General features: G+C 36.5%; 3 protein-coding genes across 3 annotated transcripts; 1 reads left to right on the forward strand and 2 right to left on the reverse strand.

The window, feature by feature from the left end:
• Positions 1-170: 170 nt before the first annotated feature.
• Cbr-san-1 lies at positions 171-1,661 on the forward strand (the record flags this gene model as incomplete). The annotated part of the gene is made up of 8 exons (XM_002640072.1): positions 171-299; positions 345-541; positions 586-714; positions 762-994; positions 1,041-1,183; positions 1,226-1,366; positions 1,411-1,524; positions 1,575-1,661. 8 exons carry the CDS (start codon positions 171-173, stop codon positions 1,659-1,661), a joined length of 1,173 nt encoding a protein of 390 aa, XP_002640118.1.
• A 329-nt stretch (positions 1,662-1,990) lies between these two features.
• On the reverse strand, positions 1,991-7,739 carry CBG12618 (the record flags this gene model as incomplete). Its single annotated transcript, XM_002640073.2, has 9 exons — positions 1,991-2,087; positions 2,594-2,941; positions 2,990-3,717; positions 3,972-4,046; positions 5,996-6,145; positions 6,200-6,378; positions 7,026-7,122; positions 7,169-7,244; positions 7,612-7,739. 9 exons carry the CDS (start codon positions 7,737-7,739, stop codon positions 1,991-1,993), a joined length of 1,878 nt encoding a protein of 625 aa, XP_002640119.2.
• A 3,288-nt stretch (positions 7,740-11,027) lies between these two features.
• Positions 11,028-11,275, reverse strand: CBG12619 (the record flags this gene model as incomplete). Its single annotated transcript, XM_002640074.1, has 2 exons — positions 11,028-11,215; positions 11,266-11,275. 2 exons carry the CDS (start codon positions 11,273-11,275, stop codon positions 11,028-11,030), a joined length of 198 nt encoding a protein of 65 aa, XP_002640120.1.
• Positions 11,276-11,633: the final 358 nt, after the last annotated feature.

Genomic DNA, 11,633 nt, shown 5'->3' on the forward strand with positions numbered 1-11,633 from the left:
TTGTCGATTGTCAACAATCGACACAGCACACTATTTACTTCGTCGTTCAACTAGAGAATGCTCGTAGAATATGACGCCCTGTCCGCATTGCGCGGTGTATGCAGATCAAGAAAAAGCGCGAAGAAGAAAAAAAGTTTAATTGAGACTAATTTGTTCTCAATCTTCACAAAATGGCTCAGGAACCGTACGTTTTCACGCTCAAAAAAAGAAACAACGATGACTCGGACAATGACTGGGATCGGTATTCTGAAAACGTTCGCCCGACAAGAAGAGGACGAAAGATAGATGCGCTGATGAGAGTTGGTTTTATTGTATTGTTCAGAATTAGTAACTACTTGATTTAGAAGCCAGAAGAAGTTGTTACGGAAGCTACTGCACGAGAAAAGCTTGACAACCTTTTCAAGGAACTTCAAGAAGCGGGCGATTCGACCGAAAAAGACGAAATTCAGATGATTCTCGAGTTCTGTTCGTGGTTTGAAGAGAAACTTGCAATCGGATCTCATAAACTGTACTATGAATTGCTTTGGAAAGTAATCAGCAGGTGTGAATTTTATCGTTTGAACAACTGTATCTGAAGATTTTTAGACCAGGATTTCTGGAACAGTACAAGGAAGACGAGAGAATGCTGAAAATATGGGAGATAATGGCTGATAACAGTGCTGGTCATGCACACGACATTTATCAGTTCGCTATCAGTCGACAGTCCCTGATTAAGTCGGATTTCGTAATCCAAATTGATAAATAGTCTTCGAAATTTACAGATGCGCAGCACTGTATGCTCGTTGGTCGCAATGTGTTGAATTGGCAGGTGCCTATGTGGAGGCTCGGCGTGTTTTAGTTCTGGCTCGATCCAACTGCGCTATGCCTCTGAAAATTATCAATGATGCTGAAGATGAGCTAGAAATGAGAGATATGCGAAGACATTTACAAGACAGGGATTCAGATGATGACGATGATTTTGAGGAGACGAGAAAAGCATTCACACAGTTGCCTGGTAATTGAAAAAGCATTCTCGTCGGATCTAAATTTCTTGATTTTAGTATTCGGTGACAACCACACCGTCCCCATTGTTCGCCTCCCATCTATGTGTTCGGATACTACGAAGCAGACGATAAGGTTCGATACACAAAACGTTGAGAAAATCCAATCTGTTTGTGTGGATAATCAAATGCAACCGTTCGAAGTATGGTTTTGTGCTTATTCTCTGAATATTTTATCATTCCAGGTCCTGTCTTATGGGGATGCAGATGACGTTGAATATCTGAAGAATGTTCACGAATTGAATGCTCACATTGAACGATATGCAATCAAAGAAACAAAGAACCCAAGTATCGCTGGTACGTCAGCGTCAGGTGTAGGAACAACGGTGCGTTTTTCTTGTTGAAGTACTGGGGAAATTTTTTTTTTCAGATCTACCCCATCTCTGATTATAGATTTGAAGTTTGGACAGTGGAAAGTTCCAATCCAACGAAGCCAAAAGCCAGAATGGCTATCAAACGCATTTTCAAGGATATGTCCTTTGAGGTACTTTCTTGTATTTAAATTGTTGAATTCATTGTAATTTCCTTGTTTAGGAATATGCTGCTTCTCTTCTCCCGAACCATCCGTCAATGATGCGGGCTGCTGTCAAAAAGTTGAATTTTGATGAGACACTGGAATAATTTGAGTTTGAATTTTTATTCATTTTGTCAACTATCATACAAACAAAAACACTGGGAAATCAATGGGAAGAATGCGGCGAGAACTGAAAAAAATCACACTTCTGAATTGTATTATGTACTAAATCATATTTTTTTTCATAATTTCTCTCTTGTTATCACATTCAAAATAAACTGTGACTATTTCGATGGGAGAAAAATGGGACTTTTGGCTTATGAGAAGTGAATAAAAACAACACGGGGGGAAGGAAGTGAACTGGAATGGATGAGAATGAAAATGAGGATCTTATGTACAGAACAGGGAAGGTGAGAGGAAATGAGCGGAAGACCACTTAATTATTTTTGTTCATTTGATCTACTTTTTCTTTGAGCTCTTTGACTTGCTCAATCAAAGCAGACAACATTTGAGTGAGATCTTCTTCGTTTTTACTGAAAAATATAAAATTTAAATTATTACACCACGATATTATTTTGGTACAAAACATCGGAGCTGTAGAAGATCCCACAACGACAACTACCGTAACCTAAAAGTCCTTTTGTTTTCCGGATTTATTTTCGGCCAAATTTTTAGACCCTTGTCACTTTTTCAGCTATTTTTGCCTATTCTTTTTCGATTTGTTCAGGTTTTTGTCTGTAAATCAATAAGACGGTGTTCGCAGAGATTACTGTAAAAAACTGATAACCTCAAAACTATTTGGAAAAAAAATGCTCGCAGTCTTTCCACATTTTTACGTGATTATTGTTGCAAAGAAACTACAGTAATCTACAGTAATCTTTACGAACATCGTCCGTTCGAATTGCAATTTGCAAACAAAAAAGCCGAGAGAAGTGAAATATTTCAGGGTTACTGTAATCGTCGTTGTGAGACCTTCGGCCACTGCCACCGGCGTTTCTCTTCCATAGTTTCATTTTTGCACCAGATTATTTGTACTCACCTGATAACTTGAGCAGTTGATTCTTTTTGAAATCCACGAAGAACGAAAAGATTCAGGATAAGGAATGCGGCGAGCAAACCAGTGATCATATACAAGAAAGGTTTGTACTCTGGAGAGCTAGTCACCGTTATCGGTTGAATTCCACGAGAAATTTCACTTCGGAAGTGCATGTCAGAAGAAACCAACGATCCTTCATCAGACAGTTTGCTGTGTTCTCCACCAGCAATCAGCCGATCTGACTTTTTGGACCGACGGTGACGAAGTTCTGGTGTATTTTTCGATTCAATTTCAGATTCTTTTGTTGTTGTTGACTCTGTGATTTGTGGGAAGTTGACGGATGTGAGGGATCTGGAATATAATATTCAAATGAAACAATACGAATCAATAACGAAATACCTCTTCTCGGGCTCAGGATTTTTCTTCGCATAATCATCAAACATAGCGTTCAATATTTTATAATGTTCCTCCAATGCACTGTAGGTTGGTTTCTCGATGAAGTTCTTCACAACACCCCATACACTTTTCTTATAAACAATCGTTCCATAAACTTTGACACGACACGAAGCGGATCCGATTCTCGAAACACAGTATTGGCAGTTAACAGTGAAATGATCTGCGTATGGAACTCCGGAGTTCTGTGTCTCCTTTTGCATTTTGAATCCATGTTTTGGATTGGGGAAATGAGTCAGAATTTGTTTCTCATTCACAACAATGTCCTTGGATGCCAGTGGATTTGCAACGTATACGGTATAAGTGCAGGTACGGGTGTTTTCTCCTTGATGATTTCGATGCCACATTGCAGCCACATACGAGTCAACTTTTGTCTTCTTATTGCATTCAGCCATGAAATCGTTTTCTGTGAATACCAGTTCATAGAACTTCTCAACAGAAACTTTTACTTCTTTATCCATCAGAAGACGTCCAGAATGCTCAGCACATGGACAAGCGATCTCTTCTTCATCCATATCGAATTGCTCAGAGAGATGAGCAGAATCATCATCGTGGAAATCAGAAGATGTTGAACTTTGAGAAGTGTTATCCTTATCAATATTTTTCAGTGTTGATACTGCAGATGTTTCAGTGCGTGGGGAAATTGATCCATTAAATGAAGGAGAGCTCAGATTCTGAAATTTAGAGTTCTTGTAAATTTGATAGGAGCTTGTAGGAGGGATTTTAATCTATTTAACTATCAAATGAAACGATTTCTTTCGTAACAAGTACTGTCACCATCACTCTCTTTTCTCATCGTTTTCTCACTATTTGCTCTTCAATTTTTTCAACGTCTTTTCGTTGCAAAATACAGAGAAAGATAAATATCAGAAAACCGATCATTTTCCTATTGACTGCTTTGATGACGAATGAAACTCTTCGAACTCACTGTCATATTTTCCGTTGAGGCGTTCTTGGTTGAGGCTGGTGAACTTCCCTCCGGAGGCGTATGAATCTGCGGGTTCTGGAACGATCGATTAGGAAGTGGGTATAAAAATATGGAGAAGATTTTTTGAATGGGTCGGAAATATTGGGGTATCCCTAGTAGATTTTCCTACTGAAAAAGTTGGAAATTTACGATAAATTTGAAATACCGTAAATACTCTAAAAGAATGCCAACCGTCAATTTTGATTCAATTTAACTCGATTCCTGTGAAAGATATCGAAAATTGGTTAACTAACAAAATATTGTTGATATTATGATGGGCATTCTATCAATTAATTATTTTTCGATATCTTCTACAAAAACCGAGATATATGAGCTCAAAGTTTCGGATGGCAGTCTATTGGAGTGTTTATGGCAATGATGTCATTCAAAATGTTTCTACATTTGAACTCGGAATGTTCAAAATATTTGGACTTTTTTGAATACTCATGATGTTTGAAGGTAACAGAAAAACAATTGAAACTAGTATTTCAATAAGAAAAGAACGGAGATAAAATCTGATTCTTTAAGGAATCAGAACAAAAAAAAAGACTAAAACACCAACCTGTTTAACCCGTCTTGAACTATTATTTCTCAGAAAACTAGCGGTCATTTGTTTAGCTAATTTAGCTAATATTTTCATATTAGGTTAGGAATATTTCTTTGCTTCAACAAAGAATTAAAGAGATGTTGGTTGTCTTGAGACCAGAATCTAATAGTAAGGGTCAGTGGGTATTTCTTATTCCTTATAACATATGGGCGGTATGGAATGGAAATAGAGAGACCCGAGGGGCGTGGCCAAAAGACTACTATGACCATAAGGTCAACACTCTCGGGATGTTTGACTACAAAACCAGAAAAAAGGAACTAGAGAATAGAAAATAAGGCACGGAGAGAAAGAGATAGAGAGAATCGTTTTCAAAGGTTTTCAGAGTGGTTACCAATGCATTGAACACTTGACAACATTCAAATTCAATTTTGAAATTGAGTGAGTTTCAGTGAGTGGAAAAATGATAAAACCAGGATTGGGCGAGCACAGCAACTCTTCCGAAACGTCAAAGAAAACAGTATGGGAGAGATAGAGACGCAGAGAAAGCGAATGCGCTGAGTCTCTCATCTCTAGAAGAAAGGAATAGAGAATGAAGGCAAATAAAGTGGTTTTCAGAGAGAGTGTGAAAGAAAGAGGAAACGAAGGAAACACATATTGTCAGCTCGGAGTCCTGGAAACGTGTTCTAAGCGTGATTTGTGAGAGTTGTATGAGTATGATGCGTCGACTGGAGACCCATTCAAAACTCTAGATTTTCTCGTCATTCCGTGATTTGATACCGGTCTATCATACCCCCCGCCGTTCTATGAGCAACCAGCAATTCGATAGAGACTCATTTTATATTTAGACAGACTAATAATGAAAATGACTTTTTTGATTTGAGGGTCTTCCAGATTATCAATCGAAAGAAGCGTCAAGCAAGCTTCTATTAATGGGAAAGCCTGCAAATTTATTTCGAAATATTTGATTAAAATAGATTTAGGTTTTGAAATTCATCAAAAAGGCTGACAGATGTTTCGACCCATAAACTCTTTACGCTGTACCTACCGTAAACCAAAGGTTTACTCAATCAGAATGGCAAATCCTTAGATTCAGAAAATTACACAACTACAGAACTAAGAATTCTTCAAAACTTCTAAACCAAGATTCCTAAACTTAAACGCCTGTAATCTCGAAATATCCACATGGGAAAGTATTTGAGCTTCTGGATTTTGGAATAAATATAATTCTAAGAGAATGACCTCTTAACTTTTAACCTTGGGCCAATTTATCTCGGTTTCTGTGAGAGATATCAAAAATTGGTCAACTAACAAAAATTGTTTTCGGACACAAAGTTTCAGAAACAGTGATTCCTGCATATGGATTTTTTGGAAACAGCTCAACTATTTTGAATTCCAAGACTGATGTTCTTCATTTTATCCAGAATTCACTAACCTTTACCTTATAAACCATATCCCAAACTTCTTCTCTCGTCATTGCTCTTCCTTCTTCTCCAACCACTTTCTGCTGCGCTGTCGTCAGAATTTGAAACGATTTGTCTCGATTGATGAATGATGCAAAGAAGTACTTTTCCCCCGTATCTCGTTCAAACTGAAAGGTATTTAGAAAAAAATTCAGTCTGTTAATAGAATTTCAAGAAACTACCTGAATAGAGTTCGGAAAAATGAATGCAGCTTTCATCTTTTTTATCAATTTGATTTCCTTCATAGGGATCACCAAAGTCGTTTCCCAGCCGATGATGTTAGCGTAGAAGCAGACATTAAATTGAGATATGAACATTCGTCCTTGGGCAAGAATCTCTCGTTGGTAGGCACAGGAATAGGCTGAAATTTAATTTGGAATTGAAAGGGAAATTGTTCAATAGTTTACTTTTGTTTCTCTTCATGTAAGTGTTATGTTCATTAAAAATAGCTCGATCTATGGTTATCAAAAATGTTCGGACAGACTTTTTTGAGAAACGGGATTCGGAATAAAATAATTTTATGGAATCCGGAATTCAGAATCCAGACAAATAACAATTTCCTGGAATCCGGAATAGAATTAATTTCCGGTACAAAAAAGGGAAAAAATCCGAAATTTAGAGATGCTAAATATTTAGAAAATTCTTTAAGGTCCTTTAGCAGAAATTTGAAAAGTACTGCTCGTGGAAGATAATTAAAAGTTCTTCTGAATCCGTAATAAGGAATCCGGGCAAGTTTTTATTTCTCAGAATCCAGAATCCAGAATGAAAAAATCACTGAATCTGGAATCCGGAAATTTTTATGATTTTGCTTGCATCATTCAATTACCGTAATCTTGTTCTTCAGAATTCAAAAGTGCACAAATTTATTATCAATGTATCGCCTGATCGTTTTTTCATTATCTTCCCAACTTGTTATCTATGTAAATGTTTATGATTCATCTATTAAATCGAATGAACATTGTTTTCAAAATCAATCCTATTGTTGAATTTCAAACATCAAAAACTCACAAGCCAAAAATTGATCGCTATCTTCAATCAATCCTTTATCAACAAATATCTTCTTGAACTGCAAATTCCTCTCGTGATAGCTAGGATGAATCAATTTCTGAAATTATTAAATAAGAAAATTAAGAAAATTGAATCATTCTCACCATGAAAATGTTCTTATCCGGTTTCTCAGCAAAATATTTTTCCATCCGACTTTTTGCTCTCTGACTGTCATCGCCTCTGAAAATATATGGAAATTTAGAATAAAAAAGGGTTAATGTTTGGAGGTTACCCATTATTCAATGGTATTTGAGATGCGGGACGCTTTAGAAGAACCATTACAAAACAACAGGAGTTTTTAGAACATTTCATTTTTTAGCTCTCCAGAAAAACCAATTTCGTGGATTTGAGGTCACGCGCCCTATGCCTCATTTATGTGTCATCTCCCCCTATTTTTGATTTTATTCTCTAATCACCTTTTTTCATCATCGTTCATCATAGAAGAGTTTGAGCTGAAAGCCAAATATCAATCGATAAGAATATTGTTTTTGGTTCTTGACTATTATTAATTGGTTCTAATCAATAAACATCAAAATAAAGCTCTTACTCAGATAAGGGAGAAGCCAAGGAAGTCAATGTTTCAGAAGGTCTTTCCGCATCTGGAGACAGCTGGACCCCAGAATCCGATAGAGATGTCGGACGAGTAGTCATCGTCATCGTCGTGGTAGACGACATCAACCACGAGGAATCAGAGTTTAGAAAATAACTGGATTCAGCCAACTTGGCGAATTAGGAAGTTAGGTAGCAGAAAAATTGTGAGAACTGTTCTTATTTCTGTCTCTCTAACAGTACAATACAAATATCTCAATATGTAATGTGCCTGTATATATTGACATTCATATCAACACAGGCAAAGACTCGTCTGATAAAAAAGTTTTCTCGTCCATCAAAAAGTGTCCTCCTCCTTCTTCTTTCTCTATTCTATCTCTCTACATTTCAGTTTTTCTCTCTTTTTGAGCACACACCACATCAAGTCACTGAACACTTCTTTTCAGTAGGAAATGGGTTCATTGAATTTCTTTTTATCACACAAATTTCTAGATTTTCCTAGCCTAGAGACATGAAAATTTTGAAGATAGATAAAACGAGTAGTCTAGTTGATACCGTGTTTTAAGACTCGGAAAATGTGGTGGACACACTCTTTAAAAAAAGGATACGGTAATAGAACTGTGAAAGCTACTCAATATTATTTTGATACAAAAAAATCGAAGATGTGGAAGAGAACCGTCAGTGGTCGTGGCCGAAGGTCCCACAGCGACAACTACAGTAACCTAAAAGTCGTTGTGTTTTCCGGATTTATTTTTCGGCGAAATTTTCTGACCTTTCAAACGTTTTCAGCAATTTTTGAGGATTCTTTTCCAATTTTTTTCATATTTTTTGTCTTCAAATCAATGGGACGGTGTTCGCGAAGATTACTGTAGATTAATGTAGAAAAACTTTTTTCCCGTAGTGTTAGAGACGTGTTCATGTTTTTCGAAGAAACTACAGTAGTCTACAGTAATCTTAACGGACATCGTCCCGTCCAACTACAATTTGCAAACCAAAAATCCGGAAAAAAAAGAAAAAATACTCAAAAATAGCTGAAAAGGCTGAAAAGGTCCACAAATTTTGAAAGAAAAATATGTTTTTGAGGGGAAATATCTGATTGACAACAATGTGAAAGAAACGTTAATAAACTGCTTCTAAAAAATCTTCCATTCTCAATCTAGTTCATGTAGCTACAGTAACTTAACGGAAGGTTTGACTGACTAATTGAAACTAATACTGAAAATCTGGAATTCAATGCAATCCGTTCCTACCAAAACAAGTGTTCCACTTCCATGTTCCTCCACAACTGTAGCATACAAACTACAGTTTCTCAGAGGTCAACATCTATTTTTTTGCTCGGGGAAACATTAGATTACAAACGAAACCCGCACTTCAAACACACTTTTCGCACCGAAAACTTCGAGAAGACAAGCAGAGAAAACGGTGTAGTGATCGTCGATTGTAGCCAACGGTTTGTTACATTCGGAACAAAAAGTGGGATAAATTTGAGTGAAATTTAAAAACTGAAACACTCCGAAATGTGACTTGTTTGAGGAACTAAATTAGGAGTTTATGCTAGTACTTCGAGAGCAAACTCCAATCATCAAGAGCGACGAAAATGTTCAAGAATAATCAGAGAATCATTTAAAAATCTGGAGAATCGACACAAAAATTGAATCCTTCTGAACTGATTAGTGTCTGATTTATACACATGGTATAGCTATACAAATACAGTCATCTACAATAAAAACAGTAGCCCGGAATTTTTTAAAAATCCACTCAAAACACAATTTTCGAAACAGATAAATCATGGTGTTTTAGAACTACATTGGTTTATTGAACGATATAGAATGATACAATAGAGGGGCTTTTATGCTGGTTACATGATAAAGAATTTAATAAAAGAAAGTGATTGCGGGGGATGCAACGCACATTCCCCGGTGAATCACCATCAGAAGAGTGCGATTTAGCACACAGGGATCAGAAAAGGTGCTTCCAGAAGCGGAAAAACTTTCTTATGAACATTCAAAGCCTTGACTTCAATTAATCTAAAAAAAGGGAAAACTTAGCGCGTTTTCTTTGTTGTCTTCTTAATTTTTCCCATTTTTATCAATCACTCTATCAGTCTAATTTTCTCTCTGATTCACTTTTCCAAACACTGCTCACAAATCTCGGTTTCATAACCAAACCGTGATTTGTTCCGTCTTCTTCTTCTTACCAACCTCCCTTTCAACCTTTAATCAGAATTTTAGATCAAATTTCTTATCATTCCCATATGTGTCTCGTTAACCACATAGATAGCATAATAAATTCGTTGACTTTATCAATTTCTAAATACTTGAGCTCTTTTCCCAATGCGTCCCGTGTAGTGAGTGTGTCTTGAGTTGCTCTTATGATGATGACAGCCAAAGAGGAAATCGGAAAATTTTTACGGCTGGTGCATAGTTAGGAAACGGAATCGCATGATTTGGAAATATATGGGAGCAAAATGACGAGTTGTAAATTTGTGTAGTTTGTTATCAGAAAATCAAAATTCATATTAAGTTGTGAATTGAGCCACCTCCTATTATTCAGATTAAAAAATTGAAGATGTGGATGAGAAACACTGGTGGCCGTGGCCGAAGACCCCACAAAGACAACTACCGTAACCTTCGATTTATTTGTTATTGTCCAGAAAACATGTAATAGAAGGGCCCCTACACTGTCATGTTTGAGCTCAATTATCTCAATTCCAATGCAAGATATCAAAGTTGTGTCAACTGAGAAATTACTTCTGATATTATGATAAGCAATTTATTAGTTCACAACTTTTCTATAGATAGGAACTGAAAAAAAAATTGAGTCAAAGTTAAAAGTTCTGGGGCCCTTCTATTACAGGTTTTACGGTGTTTTCAAGATGTATTATCTTGACATTCGTGCGTTTCCAGTCAATTTTTATAGAAAAATTTTATTTTCCCCCATGTTTTATTGAGAAATAACAGAAAAACTCGACGAAAAGCAGTGAAAAAAAAATCAATCCAGTAAACAATGTTTTAGGTTACGGTAGCTGTCGTGGTGGGACTTTCAGCCACAGCCATCGGCGTTTCTCCATAGTTTCGATTTTTCATACATACCAGAATAAACAACCCATTAGCTTTCGAACCGAATGAATGAGGCAATGCAAATAATATGAGTAAAACGTTATCGAGTTGAAATCTGTACTTTAGGACAAAAACAAGACAATAAGCATTGTCATAGGAATCGAACTAGTATTTTTGCTTTAGGGAGACAATGTTGTAGAAAGAAGACGTTGAACTGAAAATTTCTAATGAACGAATTACTGGCATCATTTCGGGAAAGATTTCTGTTGATTCTAGCCAAATTGGTCTACGGCGAAGGGTGCTAACAACAAGACTTTTCCAAGTTTACTTTTTCAAGTTTACTGTGCCTTGCAACTTACTCTTGATCATCATCATCTATGGCATTTTGTCGCCTCAGAATCGTTCTTCTTCTCTTTTCAGCATCCCCGCGTGCACTGAGACTTCTCGTCAGAATCCCACGTGAAACAGATGAAGAAGGCGACTGACTAGGACGAATTATCACTGATCGAACACGTTTGAACACTCCTTGACGGTGGAAGAATTCTAGCAAAAGAGGTTACAGAATAATTTACAACCAAACTAAATTATCTTACCTGAACTCATCTTGAATATTCTAAATTAGGTTACAGAAAACTATAAAATATATCTACAAATCTCAAGATCTCTTCTTTCGTACAGTCCGTGTCTGTTACACTTGGCTGAGGAACAGAAGGGCCTCTTTGTTTTTGTCTGAAATTTTCGTATTGCTGTGTCTTTGCTTTTTTTGCTCGCTTTTTCGTTTATGTATTTTTATTTACAGTCATTATTTTCTTGTGAATGAAAGTGGAAAAAAGAAGAAGAAAAAGGCAGAATACTAAATGTACAGACAACAGGGACCGAGTAGACTTTCATGAGTATAAAAAACTGGGAAGGAAAATAACATTAGCAAGGATCACATGAAAAGGTGCAGAATGTGTTTTTT

The sequence above is a fragment of the Caenorhabditis briggsae genome, assembly GCF_000004555.2.
Source record: "Caenorhabditis briggsae complete genome, chrI, whole genome shotgun sequence".
Taxonomy (NCBI): domain Eukaryota; kingdom Metazoa; phylum Nematoda; class Chromadorea; order Rhabditida; family Rhabditidae; genus Caenorhabditis; species Caenorhabditis briggsae.